Below are 23,058 nucleotides of genomic sequence, written 5' to 3'. Positions count from 1 at the left end.
CTCACGCCCAGAAGAAGAGGTGGCCTTTCTCTTATTGAACATCTCCATTTCCTCTGTCTCATGGTGTGCAGGACAACTTTGCTACGCCTCCGTAAATACTTACAGAAACAAACCCACATAGCTGGGATGGACCAACATCTACTTCCTAGGGAACGTCATACACTTTTTTTCCTCACCCGACACACAAAATTCTGCCACAGAGACAATGCCAAACGGAGGAGGACAGCTGGGAACCCACGCACAAGACAGCTGTGCCCTGTGAGCAGGACACAGGCCGCCGACTGTCTCAAGCCCACGTAACACGGTGCTGGCGTGTGCTCTGAATGGCACAGGCTGCAGAGTCCCCCCCCTATGGACAGGGTCCAAACGCTAACCACGCTGCAGAGACCAGCCAGCAACGAAAACATAAACGTTCAGTGATTAAAAATTAAGGGACAAGCACATGATATCCCAGATAAAGAAATACTTGCACAAATGTTATTAATATGGCCACTTCAAGGTTCACAATAGATGACACTGGCCATTAAAACTGAACATGAATTAGAAATGGAAAAACTTGAATTCTTATTTTTATCTGGAGATAAGGCAAACCCAAAATGTAAAGTACAGTGTGAAGTGTTGCGTGCATACAGACGTGATGCTTCTCTTTTGCTGTATTAACCAGAACATTAAACATCCAGGACCACCAAGCTTTTTATTGATACATTTACAAGAATCCACTAGCCAAACATGGATTATTTCATGCAGGGAGGTTGCTGTGGGGTAGGGAGAGCGAGCGAGTAAGAGCAGAGGTATTTTCAACAGAATTTACTTGTATGCTGAAAGGAGTTACAGGTCCTGATGGAGATGCACGTTAATAAAACCCAGAAGTGTTACAGTGTCCGATGGAGATACAAGATTCGCTTAGATCACTATGTTGGAAGATAACCTTAAAATGTTTTAACGCAATACCTTCTACAACTATTTAGATGAAGCTAGATAAGAAGGTAATAAATATCAACATAAAAAATACTTCTGGCATTCTAATCTTCCTTGGTTTTGCACTTCCCAATTTAAGAGTCTGAAATAAATGTCAAATCAAAGAGTTCCAAAAGAAAAGCATTTTTGTAAGATCAAGATCCACAATAACAAGCTCACTCCAAGACTGCCACCTGTTTTCAGTCACTTCAATATGCCTGTGATATCATTGCCACTAAAACACTATAAGGTTTTGCCAAATACACCCCGCCTTAAATTGAGTAACTTGGAAATGAATGAGTATCTTAATAACTAGAAAAGAAATAAAACGTTGGAAAATGTTTAGACAGGTAAGGCAACGTGGCAGTAAAAGCTCTTACGGGATTATGTCTGTGGCTGGATACTTACAGTTAACATGGCAAACATTAGCTGGCAGACGTTGAAAGCATGCCTCCAGTTGTGATACAAAACCATTCGATAATTCTTCCTAACTGTCAAAAGCCACCTACACAGCGTCTGAAATGAAAAGTACAAATTGTATCAGGGCCACTAAACGTGTACAAATGGACTGAGCAGTGCCAAGACAAAAGCAGCAGATATCTCTGCAGCGCAGATGGTTACCTCGTAGTCAATTTTAAATTTCTGAACCATTCCAAGTTCCATGAACATCCGCAGGGCTGCAGTAATCATGGCATCCACATCAAGCGAGAAGTCATCAAAATGGATATCATCAATGCCAAGCTCTGACACCAGAGGGATGTTTGCTGCCTGAAAATGCCAAAGGGAAAGGGAAACTTCTGATTCAAAACTTGGGGTGTTTTTTCTGTGTCACTCTTACAAGAAACCATCCATACATCAGTTCTGACCTGCCAATATATCCCCTGCTTGATTTGAATGCTGAGCAATAAAAGTGTTCATCTGAGAAATACAGACGTGTCAAGCTAAGAGAGTGGGGAAACACTGGGAAAGAGAAGAACCTGGTATGAGCAGGAAATACGCTCACCACCCCAACTGGAGCCAGCATATAGCATTTAGACTGCGAGAGCTGACCACTTTACAGCTACTGCAGTAACACAGTATATTCCAATGCAAATTACAATGCCATAATGCAAGAAACATCTGGACATCCAGCAGCTGGGAATTTTAATTTCTACCATTCAGAAATGCAAAGTAAATATACTGCTCTGCAGAATTTCTTCATCCAAATGTCTTTACATTCATAAGCATACAAGTGCCCTTTGCTTTATGCTGTTCGTTACACATTCATAGAACAAAAAGAGTAATACAAGAATTGCCTAGCAGAAGTACTTTTCAAAGTAAAATAAAAATAATTTTCAACATGCTGATTATGTAGTAAGTTCATAAACAACAGCAAAAGCCTTACGTTTTGCTTTGTCCATGTAACAGCAGACTTTTGTTCTGTTTGTGATAAAGGAACGAGCTTTTCATGCACTCAAGAACATAAGAATGAGTGTGCAGGACCGGCTGATGCACACCGTTGCACACACAGATGTGCTGTGGCTGGCGCAGCGGCAGCACTTGCCGGAGCCAGGCAGAGGTGCTGAGGACCCTCAGGGCCTTGTCTGCCCTTCCTTATGCCCCTTCGGATTTGCCACTCATCTCCCTAGAGGGCATGTGGAAGAGGCTGCATCTGCTAAAGGAGCATCTGCTCCCCGCCTCCCGCAGTGAGAAGGTGATGGGTCAGGTAGAAACCTCACGAAGCGGCTGGATCCAGCCCACAGGCCATGAACTGGACCGTGCTGAATTAGTTAAAATCGCATGGACTCAGCTGGCGTGGCACATCCAGCTACTCACTTGCATAAAACACCAATTTGTTCATGCAACTGTAAGTTCACCTTCACAGTTACAGCTTCTATGTGACCACCTTATGGTTTCCTTTTTGAAAACTTGTGTTTTGAAATATTGCACCCTAACTACAAGTTACTGACAGGTAAAAAGTTTTTTCTGGTCAAAGGGAAAGTGCAAACTTGATAATTACTTTATGCAGAGATTAAGCTAGTTCAGCTACACCGTGTAAGAGAAGATGGTGTAAACCTGCCATAACATAGTATTAACATTGCAGTGTTAACGTATTTGCTAGCTAGAATAAAAGTCTTTTCAGTTCAGCACCCAGTAAAGCATGCCAATACCACAAAAAGTCAGGCATTATGCCAGTGAGGTTAACTGACATAGGAAATACAGTAAACCCATCAAGTCAAAGGTCATCCCAGGACACAGCTGAAGAACCTCTGGGGCAAGCACGCAGGCAGAGATGTAAGCTCTGTTAACTGCATACTTAACTTTGTCTGCTAGCGTACTTATCTAAGTTGAATCAATTCAGCATCTTCTTTTGAATAATTACCGAAACATTTGAAATGCTTCTATAAGACCCCAACAGGAGTTACATCTTATCACCCTGTAAGATTTGGCTGAAAAGCTATGTATTTACTTCTGAGGTAAAGAAAGAAAGAAAATACAGTTAGATGTGAAACAGCAATGCTGGCCCAGAGATTATGCTGTCCAGATCTTCAGTCGTCTTACAAAAATTGTGACTTGTTTTATCATTCAGTTATTCTTCAGAGCTTTGGGGGATCCTCAATTTGCATGCTAATATTTAGACTATGAATATGCTCAGTGCATAGTAAATGCACTCCCTATAAAATGTCTCTGAGGAAAGAAACATTCGTCCATCTTACTCATTTGTTCCTTAGAGAGAAGTTTAAATAACAAAGATACTGAAAGAGAAGCACTTGATTGTAAGTAGACCTATTTGAAATTGTTTTATTGAAACTATCTTTACAAACCTACTGCTGTATTTTCATTAACTTTGAAGTGGGCTCTGATTAAAATTTTCACATTTTTCGTCCTCTTAAAGGAAAACAGATATTTTCCTTTTACCAGCCTGTTACAATTCAAGGGAGAACACTTGAAGCAGTTGCTCAACTACAATTGTTTTTCCCTTTGTCGAACAGTGGAGAAATAACAATATATTCCAAATCTATTACAAACTGAACAACAGAATATTAACAAAGCAAGTCAAAAACAATTTCTTCCCATGTCAGTCTGAAACTTTTAAATATTTATGAGGTTTTTACATTCCTGAATTTAACAGGAGTGCCATAATCCAAAATAACTGCTGAATTAATAGCCAGGAGATAACATTTGTATAAAAGAACCATTTGCTTTACAACAGCAATAAAGGAAACATCAGAATTATGAGTGTTGAGACTAATTTGAATAATGTTAAAAAAATGATATGTTGGTGGGGCTGCAGCAATATTCTGGCTGCACCTGGCATTGTTGTCCTCAACTTCTTGTGCTGGAAATGCAGCAGTCCAGGGTTTATAGGAGAGCAGTCATTAAAACTTCATTTTTTTAATTACAAAGATATAAAAATATTCATAATATAGAATATTAAAATATATCCATCCCTAACATTTTGCTGCACTGCAGGACAAATTCCACTGGATTTCTTAAAATAAACAGCAATAACAACACTCTCTTCCAGGAAAACAGAGGGGATGAAAGTACCATGACAATAAGAGGAAGGGGCAGGCAATTAAAATTCAAGTTACAGTGAAATTATTTTTTAAAGCACCCCAGGGATTTACAATCACTTAAAAGGCCTGCTTCCTTTTGAACATTTTGAAGTTGAATTTCCCCTTTTTAAAAACAATTACGAACATTATACTCTGAAGTCTTTTTACCCTGCAGACCAAGTAATTTCAACGCTTTTCATCCTTGAGAAAAATTCACACGACTCTTCTGTGAGCTTATGGTAAATTAAAGCCGGATGTGTCTCCACTGGTCACGTCTCTATACCCTCTGGATACTAAAGCAAAAATTTGTCTTGAAAGGAACCATGAACACAAGTCAGGCTTAACACATCGAAGGCAACTGGTCTTGCCCAATAAAGTACGAACTTGGCAATTACCAGACTGGGAAACTGTCACCACTGGTAGGCAGCTTGAAAAAGAGGATGTCATGCCCCTGAATGAGAGCATAAAGACAAGGTCTGTGGCTACTCCAATACTCAGATGTGCGTGGGATGGGGTGGGACAGATACAGGAAAGAGGAAAAGCACCTTTGTACTCGGTTCAGGATTGGAGACAGATTCTCCCTTCCTCATTGCTCTTTGCTATCATGTAAATTGCTTCACAGTCTACTTGGGATATGCGAACAGCTAGGAGATGAGTGACTGATTGAGCCTTGCCTTTCATCAGCCATCGCCAAAGGGCCATATATCATTAACAACCATCGTACTTCCAAATACATGGAACACCAAAGCGGCTTCTACTGACAATAAAGTCCCAATTCTGGCCACTATAAAAGACAGCCCATGGGAATAGAAATATAATGTTTCTGGTTCGGTATTAATAAGCCTTTGGGCTGCCGTGGATGAACAAAACGTAAGAAGGAAAACTTTAGGAGTCAAAGTTTTATGGAAACTTTGTAAGGCTAAATACTTGAAATAAAAGCGACTATTTGATGCTTACACCTTAGTACTGCTGAAGACAACTATTTCATGGTTTTAGAAGTGTGTGTAAAACATACGCTATATAAAATGGTTTCTAGCACGCAACTAGATAACAATAAAGATAAGCATTCATACTTGTTTTTTCTTCTAGGCAGTATATGTTCATGTGTAAATGTATGTCAGAAAAACGCAGTATAACATGTACACACATATAGACAAGAGCATTTTACAACATTCTCGCTGTAAGGACTGAACGAAATGATCACAATCAATCAACACAAGCAAGAGAGGAGACTTCTGCTGCTCGTACTGCACATATTTCCTGAATGAGACAGGTTTTACATTAGTTCAGTTAATGCTACTGCAAATTGTTTTCCTTTTAATCCTACCTCCATTTTCTGTCATATACCACATTAGTACCTTCATGATGGCCAATACTGCTATTGAGAAAACATATGCAAAGCATACCATTAAATGCCCTCTTACAAATTAACTTTAAGTCAGTTTATAGTTATAAATAGTACAAGAATGATCCCTTGGAGGTCCTGAATAACTTGTAGGTGTGATAGCTGCTGTATGTTCATGATAGGTGTTTTGCTGTTTTAGGACCTGGAAACACATTATCAGTCGTTCCAAACAGGGAAGAACCTTTATGGATTTCCCTAATGACCCACACAGTTTTACAAACCAAACTTCCTGTCTGAGTCAGAAGTCTAGTTTTCAGTCTGTGAAAGCTATACTAAGCTAAAGTCTTCTCATTCCAGCTTGTCAGATGTACTGCCAGTGGAGACCAGCAGACAGGTCATATGCTGCCAGCACAAAAAATGGTCAGAGGAAGATAATTCCTTTAGGGAAAAAACTCTATCATGTCAGGAACAAATATGAAATAACAATTTAGATATTTAATAATATCCTATAGCAGAATTTGGCTATAAGACAGTCTGGGTCAGTGGTGGAGAGGGCAAGTTCAAGGTGTTGATTACATTTTTATCCCATCTTGCCATAACCCTCTTATTCCGTCCTTATTTCCTACAAATTGGCACACACTAAGAGGCAGCTTAAGGAGTTTCACAAACAGAAGATACCTGCAGCTCAAGGGTCTGATCGCAATAACTTCATTCAGCATTTCACGTTATATGAAAACACAGTTTTTGATCTCATTTGATACTAAGAACACGGGACAAAATTATCATTCCACAGGTAGTTGGGGAAGGCTTGCTAAATGATTTTGCACTAAGTCATCTAATAGCATATTCTTTGTGATCTTCTATATCCATATTTGATAATGTGATAAAATCAGATGTAAGGAAACTGGCAAGTTCTTCAGAAAGCATCCTTTCTCCTTGTAAAACTACCAAAATTCACTACGATGGAAGCAGTCCAGCTAAACATAGAAAACACTGGACTGAAATCCTACTTTGCTGTGTCAGCTTAAACCCTCTGTACTTCAGTTTTACTACCTCTGTGGATGAGACATCAGTATTTATCATGCAAGGAAAGCATTTTGAAACCTACTGATAAGTGTATTAGTATGGCTTTGTTAAAAAAAAAAAATAGCACGTTCTGCCATTTGGTATGCTCAGGTTCTTTCCCATGCGATATCAGAACTATTCTGTAACAACTTCCACTACTGAATATAGTCTACTTTTTATATAGCCCATGTGGAATGCTTAGCAAGGTTTCCTCACCAGAAAGTACTGCCAGACTGATGGAAAAAAAAGTAACAAGAGACTCGTTATATGTATGTAACACATATAAAGATATCCCATGAAATACATGTCCCAGTGTAGCAAAAGAATGACAAAACAACATGGTGTATCTCTCAACTCCCAGAGGCACTGCTTGAGCCAGGAGTCCCTGTACTATCTCAATAGTGGGTCAGGATCTGATCTCATTTATACCCTACAGTGAAACTTGAGCTTCAGACAACATGACATACACAAAAAAGTAAGACTACCCTTTCAAGTATATCTTCACCTAGAATCTCTCTCAGAAGATTAGGAACTGAAAAGCCTTAAAGGATGATCATCAAAACCTGCACAGAAAGCATCGAAGTGGAGAATATTTAAATGCGATGCTTTCTTTCTCTCTCACTTCATCTTCTATCAAGCCATATCAGAAGCAGTATTTTCTGATAGCAAAGAATTTTATTTGTAAAGGGTTCTTTTCATGTATAAAGGCCTCTAAAATACTTGCTTATATTTATAGCTTCAGGCATCTTTTAAAAGGTATCTTTATAGTCAGTTATTAGCAGTAGTGGACAAATTTTGCACTTCTTCGTAGCCATGGAAGACCAAAACCTGTTATGGTGCAGTCTGACACGCTTCTTACTCTCTCCAAAGGAGAAAGAATCAAATGTTTCAGCTCAGGGACATTTTAATGCCCAGAGCAACCTGGCTTTCAAAGGCCTCCATCTGTTACTGCAGGCTGTGGATGGTGTCTCTCTGCCCTTCACAATGCTGAGTTAGCACCTCTTTTCCAGTGACCAACTACAGCAGAAGCAGGACAGTGGCATTTAAAGGTAATTTCATATTATTTACAGTAAAGGGGAGTGGGTGTGGAAGAGACTTGAAGTGTGCATGTGTATTCTCCTCTGGATTTTTTAATCTAATGATTTGTTTAATGTGATTATCACAGCAGCATTGCTGCTGCCTTCACAAGTGAAATCATCCAGAATCATGGATTTATTCATTGAATAAACCCCAACTTTATTTGCCCTTCAACAACTTTCACCAAATTCCAATTCTCTGAATGAGGTCACTGTACGAAGGGATATTCAAATAACCATAACTGGAAACTGAATGAGATAGGAGTGGAGCTTTGGAGTCATCCGAAGGCAGCTGGAGGAAAACATGAGATCACGAGACCTCACACTGCCACATAAACATGCTTTGCCACTGTCAAATCTACCAGACCCTGTTTCTGTGTACCAGCCTGTGAATGTTTTATCCAACAACTGTTCAGATGTAAAAGACATCAACAGCCCCTGGAACACAATTTACATATTTTAAACCTCTTCAGAGTAACCCAGCAGGTAAACAGAGGGTTGCAATTGTGAAATCAAATGCCCAAACTCTGCCCAAAGTCCCACAGTAGGTCTCTGAGCCCCTTGCTGGAAAAGGTCATTCATTGTTTTAGTCGAAGTTTTACATCTGTAAACCAAGAATAATGCTGCTCTTGCATCCAGCTTCAAAATCTGCAGCTGAAGCACATATACGTGGTGCATACTGCTTCATCCTCAACTGGCAAATTAACAGCATAACATGTAACTTAGACATGAAATGTGGAACAAAAAGTTGCATTTAGTCTTGTTTCAAAAAGTTGTATTTGGTTTGCCCATTTACCAGACATAACTACTGCTTAGTATGAATATTGGTATTTGCTTTAATTAAAAGAGAAACTTCATGACATTAAGCAAGCTATTTATTCTGCTTGTTCTATTAGAACAAGAAAAGTAGCCGTTAAGCAATATTTAGGAATTTTTTTTATTATGCACTGTGGCCTTAGGACAAAAATATAGTATTTGGTGTAAAGCTATATGTGCCTGAAGAAAGGATTTGTCTTCTTATAATTTTATTTTTAAAAGGGCAAGGGAAGATGTGTCATTATAGCATTACACATGCTATTTCCAAAGGTAAACCCAGAATTACAGCTAAAAAGCTGAAACTATTTTGAACATTTCTGACCAGTCAATCATTCCTGTCTGAACACGCCACTTTCTGAAACTGGGACCTATCAAAAGGAATAATAAATTTCAGAGATAAAAATATTACATTTAAAATTTTGTTACAAACTGTAATAGAAAAGACACAAAATACATTATTTATGTTTCTAAAAATCAATCCTCGATGTTAAAGTTGTTTCCTAGTACACAGAAACAAAATATATGGCAGCCTATAAAAGGAACAAGAAATTTCTATTTTAAAAGAACAGAGACATAAAATAAAAGCAATTAACGGTCTGAGCATCTATTATTCTTAAGGCCAAAGTCCATAACCACAGCAGCCTAGCACTGGAGTTTTACAGGGCATGCACATTCGACACAATGATCTCCCGAGGCGCGCAGGGGAGTGTTCACGTCCTTTTGGCTTATGGTGATTAGGAAATAACCAGTGTGTCACATACTACAGGCTAGCAACTGTCGACTTTTTATGACCATTGGTGCAGATGAGAAGCTCATACAAAAGGGTCTATTCAGTCTCTGTCCCAGAATTTAAAACAAAACAAGCAGCAAACCTAGGGCAAGTATTTCTCCATGATACAAAAGTGTCAGGCATGCAGGCTGCCATTTCCCACAAGAGCCTTATTTGGATTTGGTAGGCAGAGCATCAGCTTTGTTGCTCCCATGAAGAGTGGAATGGGTAATGCGAACTGACCCCCTCATGCCTATAAATTTAGGAGGGTGAGTGAAGAGGGATACAAGGTAGTCTTCTCCACACGACTGCCTAGGAAGGGGAGGGGAGGGCTCCAGCTGCTTCCTTGAAGACTCATAAAAGGAAAAACCTGATGAAGGGTGGAAGGAACAGGGTCAGGGTTCTTCTCACAGAAGACATGATGTGAAGGCAAAGGGAGGAACTGGCTCTTTTGGTGGCAAACAGCCCAAATTGTGCCCTGCAATTCTCAGGTGGACACATGGTGCGAGAGATCATGTGAGAGAGAAAGAAGTTAAGGCACTGCCAAGAACAGACAAAAAGAAAAGAAAAAAGAAGAAATAATAAAACCTCAAAACACCCACGAGCACCACAATGGCATATACGCTGGTATCACACGGTTTCTTCCGTCCCGGCGTACTCCAGCAGACCTCACTGTGCCCAAGCCCACCTGCAGGACCAGGTGCCCCTGCGGGGCCGTGGCCGGGCTGCAGGAGGGCACAGCAGTGGCACGTGGAGGGGGTCCTGCTGCCCACCAGATTGTCTGTCGGAGCACCTGTGAGAAATCAGACTGGCAGTACTGTGGCTGGTGGTGAAAGTTATGCAAATATATGAGTAGGCTACTGCTCCATCGGGGAGAAAGTCCTATTTCAGGTGGCTAGAGTGACACCTATAGCAGGATATTGCCAGGCAGACAATAAACAGTACTGAAAACACCTTCAAACTTACAGCATACGTTTACAGAAAAGCTACAGAGAACATTGCAGTGATTATCCTTAAAATACATTTTATCTTTGTCTTTTTCTCCTTAGTTTTCATCGAGTTCTGACTACAAGTTTAAAATAAATCCACCCATCCTATCCTGAATCCATGAATCGTTCCCTAGGAACACTCAGGACTGCCCAAAAGAGTATTCTCCAAAAAACCAGAGCTTCATCCTGCCACCGTTTAACAAGTCAAGAGGGTTATCCTGTGCAAGGCTTCTGCAGGGCAGACCATGAACACAGAGCCCAACTCCTCTCCCCGTAGCAGAACATATGTCCTGCACAGCACCCTTCATCCCACAAAGCACACCAGCAGAGAAAGCCTGAGCACCCAACCCGCACAGCAGCACAGAGCTCTAGTTCACCTCAAACTCGCAGCCTCATCGTCACATCTTTTGACCAAAAAAAGGTACAGATCCTGCTCTTTCAACAAAAACAAATAATGGGCTCTTAAATCTTATATTTATTTAGCTCTTTTCTTACTACCTACAGATTTTCTTTAAACAAAAGTTGCTTTCATCTATCAGTACTTTGAGACGAAAGGCTGCAACATAGCCATAAGTACTTGTTTCTTGTCATTCATGAGGCTCTTAATGAAGGTCATATAATACATGTTAACTGGCCCCTATGAAAATACCTTATGATATTTGACTGCTATAACTGTTCCTTTTCTCCTAGACACCTTGCATCTGCCAAATTAATGTTTTAAATGTAACATTTTATCCTATGCTTAGACAGTGCTGCAGAGGGGCCACAGCATCAGGAGAGGAGGTATGAATCTCAGTGAAGAGGTCTATCTGTGTGACTCCATTTTAGGAACACTGAGGATTGCCCATGCCTGGTACAAACCTGTGGGGTGCACAAATACCTCAGCCACTGTAGACTCAAACAGAGAGGCAGTTAATGTGCAGACAAGTGAGAAATGAGCCAGGCAAGGAGCTGGATACAGGACCCTACTGGGGCCGCACTGCTGTGCTACAACACAACACCCAGCTCACTGAGGTCTTCCCCACATCGCTGCCATGAGACCCTGGGGCAGGCACTACTCACACATCAGGTCTTGCCACCACTTGCCATGGTGTTGCTTTGATTATGCCACTTACAACCTTTCCTTACCACCACCCACAGCAACAGGTCACCTTCAGGGAAAACATAGATAACATAAGTGGATACCTGGAATCAGTTTAACAGTAGAGTTTACGAAGGCCACGAATAGAAATTGGTTTTTGTTGCTTTGGGGTGGGATTTTTTGTGTGCCCATAAGCTTGTTGTATGCCTGGAACAAAACACACGCTGCTACACGGCAGCACAGAACACAGGGTTAGTTTAAGCTCACCAAACAGGATGCTGTATGTGCAGGGGGATCACAAAGGCACTGGAGAGCACTGGTATCTGATGTTCTCAGCTTTTTTGTGTGTGTTCAGAGCTGGGTGTAGCTTTCTGCAAAGCACAAGATGACAAAACACTTCACAGAAACGGCCTCATAAAAAATTCAGTTTCCTGTTTTTGCCTGGGGTACAATCTGCACATTTTCCATACAGTTGCAGAAAGGAAGAGAAGTGCTAGAGTCTATTTCTCATACATTTTACACTTTAAATTTGAAAGACTAAAACCACAAAACTCTAACAGAGAAATTATGTCAGTAAAGTACATTTACTCTGCCTGGGATTTTACCCAGATTAAAATGAGACTTCTGACGCTAAAACAATAGAGGAATCGCCCCCCAGGCAGACAACAAAACAGTGTAATTAGTAACTTGTAGAAGGTTGTAATTGCAAATATTTTTTATATAATATATGCTAGATATAGTTTTTCGTGGATGACACAAGCCCATACACCCCAAATATGAACTGATCTAGGAAACAAGTGTGCATCCATATAGTTTTTTCCTTCAAATAATCCCAGAGTTTAAGTTAATACTGCACAGGGGCACAGTCACTCATACACTTGCTTGTGGGAACAGGTCTTTCAGCACAGCCTCACTCTTACCAGCTGATGGAGGAATGGAAAGAAATAAATTGCTGGATATGAGACTGTGGATGTAACATGGCTGAAACCGTGAGGATATTTCTCCCGAGTCTCTTGGTGACTTGTGCAAGGAGGACACGCTGCCTCTGCTGCTAGCATATTCTGCTACATGCACACACACAAACATTACAACGGTGTGAAATTGCACTGGTATTACCTTTTTCAGGATTTCACAGCTTAACAGAAATGCTGCTAGGCGATCAGCCTTGAAGTGGAGCAAGGATGGCACCCAGTGGCCAAACAGATTCATCTCAGAAAAACATTGCTCCTCTAGTTTCTATTCCTCATTTCCTGGGTTTTAATTATAAAAGGTTCTAGCTCTAATATGAGCTCGTTGGCAATGTCAAAAGCCTTTAAAGGACAGTGCCTTGTTCCTTTGGAGGACATTTATGTTTCCTTTTGTAAAATATTTTGTAAAAAAGCATATAGAAATATTGCCATTAATAATTTAAAATCAAATACCAGTAAACATTTATGACAAACAACTGTTTGCAGCCAGAACACTGTATAGAGGCAGAAACAAAGAAATGTATTTTTTCCTTTTATAGGGTAAATGCTAGGGAAAACAATAGATTTTTTTTTTCCTCGTTTTAAAATCAGTACAACTACTAATTAACTAGTTTAACTTTAAAATTAACTGATAATCTTAATTAGAAAATTTCTATCCAAATGAAGTTTGGTGAAAAGCAACCTGACTTTTTAACCAGAAAATTCTCAGTTCAAACTCAGTCTACTACTAAAAGGAATCCAAGCACAGATAAATAATGAATAATTTAAAATGTGATATATTATGCCATTTTTCTGAATTGCTTTGAAGAATTCTTTCTTCCATGAGTTAAAACAAACAGCACAATGGTCTTACTGGGTCAGTCGGGGAATGCAGGTCTCGGAACAGTGAGCTGTCACATACAGGGCTAGTCCCAGGGATGTCTTTCAACTGTGTGGGGAATAATTTGTTCCTTATTGATGGTGAAAGAACCATGATAAACCCACAGTGAAGAGCTCCTCAAGTACCATCATTCGCTGAAGTACCCCAATTTTTTAAATTATTCTGGCCTACCTAATGGTACAAGTCTTTGCTAGATAGATTTTTCTTCCTGTTTGAAAACCTTTCCAAATATAAATTCCCAAGTCTGTCACTGACTGAAGCATACTACTTTATCATTTGACAAGTGTTGATTTTTTTTTTTAAATCATTCATCAGATATTCCTCAGGCTTGCATGATATTTTAAATGTATACTATGCCTTATCACTTTTTGCATGGGTATTGGCTAAATGGTGTAGCAATGTTGAACTGTATTTATTCCTCTACGCTTTCTAGTTGACAAGAGATTCTTGTGAAGTATAGCAACCGATCAGATTGAAGGACAGACAACAGCTCTGTTGGATAATAAATAATTTCACCTTCACTTGTGAGCAATGCTATCTCCCCAACAATTGCTATTTCCAATTTGTTTTTCTAAGCATTCTCAAGTCCTGGGCTAATTGTGTTTTTGGATGTGAAAACAGATGCAAGAAATACAAAACTTCCCATGTAAATAACAAAATCCAGTATTTGAGAGCAGCAAAGAAGTAGCACACTTTTTTTAGTATGGGTAAATTAATAACCATAACTGTTTTATTACTCCTCTGCTGAAAATTTCTGTTGTGGAAGTACCACTGTATTAGTGTGTACAATTACTAAGAAAGTGAAAAACAGCTGCTATTAAAGGCAGTAAGTCAGTAATATTTTAAACTACTTTGACTGTTTTTCCAGTACTGTAAAAGAATATTAGAGTACAGCAGAAATTCTTAGATTATCTAAATCAATTGAAATCTATTTCAGCTTTACAGAAGGAGTTTTTTTTTATAAAAAGTAGTACAAAGACTAGTTTTGACCATGCACATAATTTTAATTTTCTGTGATTTTCAGTGATTGAAGTTTATTGCTTGTTAAGGTCTTTAACAAGGAGATTTAAGCTCTGGACTAAGGTCAGCTACTTCATAGCTAGAAGTAGTCATTTATTATTTAATATTTCTACTTACTGTGTGTGTCTTTACTCTGCAGTTCAAATATCAATGTTGATTTTTCACATTTTTTTAATCCTAACCCTTAAGGTCTCTTCTTCTTAACCTACAGTGTAATTGTATTCAGAGATTATTCTGTATAGCACAAACACTGAAGAATAAATACATTTTGCTTTTGCATATTAAAAAAATTCCACAGGAAGTTCCTTATTGACATCTGCAATATGCTCTTGCCCTGATGTAATCCACAGACCAGAATCTATTCCTTGCTGAAAGCAGCCTATCCCTTTTAAAAATTCATTTAATGACCCGTGCTAAACTCATAAATGAACGGAAAAAATTGTCTAGGCACGGATACATGATTGAATTGTGGGCTTTATCTAGCTTCCAGGCCACAGGTTTCTTTCTTTTGCCTTAAGTCTCTCAAATCATATGTAGCTTTTCCTCAAGAGAAAGTTTTTTTAGAACAGGATTTACTTATCTCCCTGCAGGCTTATCATACAAACACAACACAGTTGCATCATACAAATCTCTTGCAGTCAGAAGGCAAAAATGTTGAAATCTTTCACAGAGATATTTTCAATATTTCTGTCCCCTCTTTGAAGATGGGAAACCAAAACATGAAGAAGTGCCATGCCCTGCGCAGATGATAGGACAACACAAGGGCAAGGAACCTGCCCAGTTAGACTACAAATATTTGGAGGTGGGCAGACAGGGTGGATGTACTTACTCCTCATGATTGCTCTAACCTCCCTTTATAGCCAACAAAGAGGGCTGGCCCTCTCAGACAGCAGCTCAGTGCCTGAGCCTCACCAGGCTAAATTACTCATTGTAAACCCTCCCTCCTCAACATCCTAGAAAATTTGTATTTCATCTGCCCTGGAGGGAAGGGAACATCTTACTCTGGGAGCTCCGTGTTTTCACCTGGAAATAATTAATGTGGTAACTTCAGAAATACATGAGGAATCCTTTCAGTGACCTTTTGCAACAATTTAATCTCATCTTGATCAACTACAAAGCCAGTAAATTCAAATGCTGAAATTTCAATAAAACTGAATATTTAAATTTTCAAAAGCAAATTTGGAATTCCCATTCTATTATCCCTAGAATTAGGGTAGACACTATAGTATGACACTAGTCTAGTAGGACAGCTCCAAAAGTAATTCATAAACAAGTGCCTCTCATGCCTCTGACATATGGAAGTCATCCCATTTTATTTCTGAAAATGCCTCATGGAAAAAATTAAAGCAAAAAAATCTCACTTTTTTCCCCCAAACTGTCATATTGCTGTTTTATATGCCTTATTTTGTATATAATCTATCACTCTGGAACAGGTTTCATGGTGATAACAATAACTGTATGAGAAAGGCTATTGTATTAGGACAAGTGCACCTGAGAGTCACAGGTCCTGGCACTGAGACAAGGAGCTGAAGAATAGCTTAGCAGGACAATCCAGAAGTGCTTCCAGGGGCAGGTGGTTGAGAAAAGAAAAGAAACAGCTCATACTAAAACAAACAATTCAGCAAACTTGGGAGTTTTCAAACCCAGGTATCTGCAATTTCTGAGATTGATGACAGTAATGATCAAGTCAAAGCACATTTCATTTTAAACATATAAGGCACGGTCTCTTTTATGGGTGACAAAAAGTGATGCAAAGAATGTAGTTTCCTATTTTTTTTTTCTGAGCAGTGCTGTTGGAAGGCACTGATTAATAATATAAGAATAGTTGTACTGTGTCAGACCACAGGTCCTTCTAAGCCTTGTACCTTAGCTTTGAGAGCGACCAAGAACAGGCAAGACTATTTGAACTCAGAAAACATACATCCTTGGTACACTTCTCTCAGTTTCGGTGAGCTGCACTTTGGAGATTTCCTGAGCTAGAGATGACTATCTTCGTACAACAGTCCTCATTTGCCTTTTACTTCTTTTAATTCATGATTTTTAACATCTACAGTGATAGGTCACAGAGTTTAACCATGTGTTTGCTGAAGAGAGATCTTTAGTCAGGATAAATCTGTACCCTGATAATTTCATTTGATGACCCTAAACCTAAACATTGTATGAGAAAAGACCACAATCAATCTTTCCCCCTGCTCCTCTTCTCCATGCCATTCCCTCTCTCCACTGAAATGTAAAAAAATTTTTTAGTTTTATATATCTTTGAACTACAGAGCATTAGCCTGATGTCAACAGATGACAGCCTCATATTTCAGGAACTCATATAAAAACCCTAGTATTTTACTTTTAATCATTATTATTTTTAATAATTTTCAGTGTATGCAATGTGTTCCTGACTTCTTGTTTCCATGACAACTGAAGACATAGACACACGTAGAAGCATGAAATAATGTAATACTATAAAGACCTCAAGTTTCATGAATTATGAAACTCTTAAGACTATGCTTTAGGTCTTATGTGGGCAGTGCATATGGAAAAGGAGAGAAAATAAACTGTGTTTTACATCTTGTGAATATGCACATTTCTCAAAAGGGAAAAAGGGAACACAGGTCAATGTTAATGCTTAAGCCCTGTTTAGCCTCAAGGTTTCTCCTTATTTTTTGCCCTGTTGTCACTCCTCTCACTGGAACTTGAGCAGCTGGCATAGCGTTGGGGAAAAGTTCGATGCCAGCGCAGATCCGCCAGTGACAGCCAAAGAGAAGTCCAAGACTCTGTGTGACTAGTCTTGGAGGACAATCTGAAAAATACTTAAGCATGAGAATAACTTCATGCACTTACATGGAATTGTAGGTCTCTAAAGAACTGTATGCGTTTCACCATATGCATGGCCGGGACCATGGCTTGCAATACCGACTTTGCAGTGTGATTACACACCTTTGGTCCTTGGTAAACCCATGTTACCAGATTGAAACAGCAGGGTCATCAATGCATAAACCCCTCATCTTCCATCTATACATATTTAAATAGCAATATTTCAGAAGTGGTCCAACACACAAGGGTCAGCTTGCCTTTCCGAAGTATAATTACTGAGGAAGACTATAAAGTAATTATTATAAAACCACTACAAATTATTTAATTACCAGAACACAAAAGTAACTAAAATATTTCTAAATTGAAAGATGGTGTCACAGCAGAGAATAACATAGCCTAGGAATGCTTTCACAATCCTTACAGAGATTGGAGATAAAATACATAAAATTCAATTTTTCATTGTGCTGCCCACTGTTATGCATTTAAGAGTGGGTATAAAATTGTAACAGCATAAGACAAGAATAACAAATTCATTTTATATCACACATGTAACACGCTTCCAAGTATCAAATTCACTTAAATCCATTATCTTTCATAGATTCAATTGTTTACATTGTCATACACAGTAGCAGCCCCAAAAGTTGTTTCCTTTGTTGGTTCAACTCTTTCCATCATTATTTAGTTAAATGTGTTTTTAAGAGAGACACAAAAGCCTCCCTATGTGGAGGCAGGTCTTAACTAGTCATACCTCAGGCTATGGAATTGAGAAATACAGGAATTGTTATTCATGCTACATTTTGAATCGAAGATTCTGTAAAGCAGGTGATACATTATTTTCTGTTGTGTAGCTCTCCTGTGTGCTGTTTGACCTAAAAAAGGGAATCTCTCACAGGGCTATAAATAATGCATCATAGTCATTAAATATTGATCTGGCTTATACCACTCACAGCTGCACAATTAGGTTAGCTTTTTAAAAATAGCTTCTTGTATATTACCCATAATAGGACAGTGTTTACATATTCTCTTTGGAAACTATATTAAATTTAAAGGTGATGTGTGTTTGTGGGACTGCTTGCTAAGTCACAGGACTTGCTCATTGCTGTCTCAGAAGTCAGTAACTCTTGCTATAAATACCCTGTCATGGACAGAATTCTGCATTCTTTACTCATGTATCTTAGCTTTCTCTATTTGTCTAAAAGACAACTATTTTTAGGTTTGGAGAGCCTGCATTTCAATGAGAAGAAACCTGGCACTACAGGACAATGCTATAGGATAGCATCAATCTTAGATTAATCAGACTTCACTAGTCTTACATTTTTCTATTCCAACAGTACAAATGCTTATAGCTAAACACTAGTGCTAGTACACAATGGAAATAAAGGAATTGTCTTTTAAGTCTAAAGTACAAGAGAGAACTGAGTTGCCACAGTTTTTAGTCATACCTATTTCTAACTTATTAAAAAAAAGAAAATTAATGTTGATACGGATATGATCTGTTGATGCATTACTTTAGTTTATCCTGCCAAAATTAGGTTTGAATTTAGTGTAGTTACACAGATGCAAGTGAGGAAAAGCATTGTGAGAAATCAGGCTCAAGACTGCAGACAGACATTCTCAGATGTGCAAGAAATGTTTGTACTCAAGGTGAATTTTTTTTGTTTTACTTGCAAATGCCCAGGACAATTAAAGTTTAATTTTCCCCCCTATATCTAGAGCAATGGTATCAGAAATCTACCTATCGCAGGAATTAGGCACAAGTCAGAAAACCTAAAAAATATTATGCAGTTTATATGAACTTAGCAGTGTATCAGATTTAAATGACTTTTTTTGGGGGGAAGCCATCATAATCTAAATCTGAAAAAAAAATCAAAGTTGAAAAACATTTAGTAGTGAATAAATGTAAAATAAGCTGGCAACAGAGAGTCTATGTGCAATACTTACTATAAATTATGTTTTTGTTGCTCTTGTTTTAATCCTATAAATCATTCACAAAACTCACATCCTCTTTCTTAGAGCCTGGCAGTACAGTGCATATCCCAAATCCAGCAGTAATGGTAGATACCCCACAATTAATTCTGATTAATAATTAATTCTGACTCAGTTGCCTGTTATTGAAACTCTATCAAGTAAGCTTCCGTATGTTTTTCCTCATTTAAAAACCTACTTGTTTTCAGGAAAAAGGACCCATTTTACACTGCATGAGAACTCAAGTTTTCACTTAACCTACATTTTAAAATGGCATAAAGAGAGGACTGGGCCTTAAATCTTAACTTTTTTCAGAGATCTTGTTCTATCAGAAAATGCAATACAAAAGACTGACTGCCATGAATAAATAGATGGAAGGTGGCAGAGGGAGCATTACTATGCAATTTTACAAATGCCAAACAAAGCTGAAAACAGCATCTGCTGAAATCGATGGCAAACCTCCCATTGCCTTCCCTTGGGCCAGATTATCACCTACAGAGACGAAGGGATTTGCTCAGGCTCTGAATCTAGATCTCTGCAGTTCCACTTTTGTCTACCTGGAGGGCTCCATCCAGGTCAGCAGAGCTGCACCAGCCTACACTGTGTCTGAGCCTCACACCCCAGTCCTGCTGGCACTGGCCTCCTGAGAAACATCTGCCTGCTAGTGTAAGTGCTAATGAATCCCAAAAGCTTTAATGCAAATAAATGAAAAGGACTGCTGACACGAATTTTTATAGTGATGAATCACGTAATTGGATTCTCTTCTGAGAAAAAAACCCATCCATTTATTAATAGAATAATTTCTAATCATATAAGCATTTTTAAACTTGGCTTTCTCATTGTTATGAGTGAAAGCTATATTCTAGTAACAGTAGAAGTGGAATACCTTCAAAAAATGTGCAAAAAAACCCATTCAATGTGAATCTATGTTGCTGCTTTGTTTTTAGACAATTGTAGAAATCGGGTATGGAATAGAGCAATTGCATGAAATGCACCATTATCATACTCTCACATTTCATTGTTCCATACTGTGAAATTCCCTCTGTATTTTCCAGTTCCACAACCAGTGGTGCTCTGCACTTTTTCCCATCCTAGCATCTGGAGAAAGGTATTTTATTTCTTAAGGGTTTCTCATTAAGGAGGGTTTTTTTTGTTGTTGTTTCATTAATTCTTAGACAGGATTTGTAGCAATAGAAATATTATTTATTTTACAGAACCTGCTCATAGTGATCATGTTTAACTCTGAGGAAGATACCAGGTATATTTGTGAATTTGTATATTTATGAATTCATCCAATAATGGTAAAATTATTGACAGAATTTCAAGTAAAAAATAAACTTTAACTAGTCTTGCTAGGCTTTCTGTAATCCAATAAAATTAATTCACTGTTAAAAGCCAGAGGAAAAATAAACTTCAAGTACACTTGCAATTTTTCACTTTGTATCAGAATATTATTGAAATCTTAGGCAAATAAAAATTAATGGAAAAGCATTTTATTAAGACTATAAAGAAATAAGATGACAAAGATGGAAATAAACAGCTTGAATTAGGAGGAAGAATATGTAATTATTTCCAAGCTGCGGGGGTCCAGTTACAGTATGTTTGGGATAATATGTTGGAAAGTCAACTCAAATGTATTGTCACTCCAAAGTCATTAATTACTGTTAGGTCCTGTGTCAGTCAAGAGCCAGTAGCAACTACTGGCATTACTCTCATTTAGATGTTTCTGTCATGTGTGTTTGTTACTGTTCTGACTGAACCAGAACATCAGGTAAATTCTAACAGACATTTCTTCTGACATCTGCCAATAAATCACCAAAGGGACACGGGACAGTTTTAGCCCCAAACACCCCCAGAGGAAGGAATTGTTTATTAGCCAGTCAAGTCTAGAAGATGACCCTAATATATAACAAAAGGCTTATACAAAATATAACAATATAACAAACAGAGAAAAGAGCAATGATTTCAGGGTAGGATGCCCCAGGAGTCCTCGGCAGGGAGAGCGGCTGCCAGAGCTCTGCAATGGGGGAGACGGGAGCAATTTCATCCCACAGTTGGATGGCCCTCTCTGGGGATGAGCTCTCTGTCGAAGGCCCACAAGACACACTGGTCGTCTCCGGGTTTTTGTTGTTTTGTTTACAACCAGTGGTGTAAAGCATTAATAAGGACCACCTGGCACTCATTTTGTCAGGAATTGAACACAAGACAATTGGATATAGGAAAGGGAAAATTTTTCTGAAAAAATATCTCAGCTTAGTTTAAGCATAGCTTGGTTATATTCCTCATTTTGTCATCTATGTTCTTTATAAAAATGTACCTATCGGGGTTATTAATGAATAAATGCTTTTCATTTCCCTTTACCTTATCATTAATCATTAAATGGCTAGTTACATGCCTTCAAGGTAAATGAATAACAAGACATTCCTTACTTGGAGACTGGCAAATCTATTAATGAAAACACCTGGGAAAACAAGTAGAATAGCTCCTTATCATACTAGTATCCAAGTCCAAAGAGTAACATAGCAGGCTTTTATTTCAATTACACAGACCATGATGGAGAATTCTCTTTCAATGGCTGACAGCAACCAAGAAGTATGGCCCTCCGGTCCATAGAAAGATATCGGTTGAATCCTGACAGTCATGGAAGCTATATTACAGGTGCTTATTCTAAGGTAAACTAAAATAGACACACAAAAAAATTATGGTCCTTTATCCCTTTCTTTCCCCTCTCTCTCACAGTGTCAACGTTCTTTTTGCCAAACATAAAATACAACTTATTAAGCACACAAGTATTTTCTGCTGACTGCAGTGTAGGAATGATCTTCAAGCATGTTTCATTCCAGCAACAGCTCAGTAATCTAATCTTCAGCTTACAAAAGAGTGGGCAACTGCACCAATAACTACAATGGAGGGAGAATATTACACTCTTATCACCAGGTATCAAGAGTTCTAAGGCATAGCCATCATTTGGACAATAATGAACAAACTAATTAACTAACTAGCAATAGCTGCTGTTCCTCAGCCCACATAACTCATTAGTATCAGTTCTGCTAAGTCACCCATGGCTTCCCCATTCCACCACAACCATACCTATGGTGCAACGATCAGGTTGCAGGCAGCCAGTCAGCCAAGTGTCAAAATAACCAAACAGCCATTTTTCAGCCAGACGGGTGCCAAGGAGCCAAAGCAGGGAACACCAGCAGTACAGGGTCACAAAAGTCCAGATCTCCTTCCCAGACCTTGCCAATCTCTGATGTACTTTGTGTACAGGAGATCAACACTGATACCCACCATGAGCGCCTTCCAAACACCTTTGAGGAACGCTCTACAACACTGTCTCCTCATAGCCAAGTGCAGTGCTACCAAGTTTCCCTAGTGTCTCCTCAAGCAGAAAAGGACAAACAAAGCCTATCACAAAAGCTGGAGTGTTGACAGTGGTATAAGAGAAAGGTCACAGTTTCCCCTACTCTCTATCCCTTGGCAAGGCAGGATGCAGTGGGAACACATAATTATTGGTCCCTAGCAATGGTATGTTCAGCACACATTGCTTCACAGTTCTGCCCAGGTCACTTACAGAAGTTAGAAGAGGATTTCTTATCTTTGCATCCACTCTTCTGAGCCTATGCACGATCTTGATACTGAATGCTTTGGTTTTTTAGTAAATACAGGACAGTTTCCACACTATAAGCATGTAAAGTCTCAAGTTCTTCTCATTTTCTCTAGTCTCTTCCTCAGTCACCACTGTGGTACGACTTCCCTATGGTGGTTCTTACTGAGGAG

The 23,058-nt window shown here is 38.8% G+C and overlaps 1 protein-coding gene across 1 annotated transcript in view; it reads right to left on the bottom strand.

Annotated features, from left to right (window-relative positions):
- Positions 1 to 23,058, bottom strand: part of PDE11A (phosphodiesterase 11A) — a gene marked incomplete at both ends in the record, with an annotated part of 55,368 nt that overhangs the window by 15,440 nt on the left and 16,870 nt on the right. The window contains 2 exons of the mRNA XM_009697795.1: positions 1,366 to 1,473; positions 1,579 to 1,725. Coding sequence (XP_009696097.1) covers positions 1,366 to 1,473; positions 1,579 to 1,725 — 255 coding nt within the window. The remainder of the gene's footprint in view (positions 1 to 1,365; positions 1,474 to 1,578; positions 1,726 to 23,058) is intronic.

The sequence above is a fragment of the Cariama cristata genome, unplaced genomic scaffold (assembly GCF_000690535.1).
Source record: "Cariama cristata isolate BGI_N322 unplaced genomic scaffold, ASM69053v1 scaffold12503, whole genome shotgun sequence".
NCBI lineage: Eukaryota > Metazoa > Chordata > Aves > Cariamiformes > Cariamidae > Cariama > Cariama cristata.
Note: the sequence above shows the minus strand (reverse complement) of the source record. Positions and strands in the feature narration are given on the sequence as shown.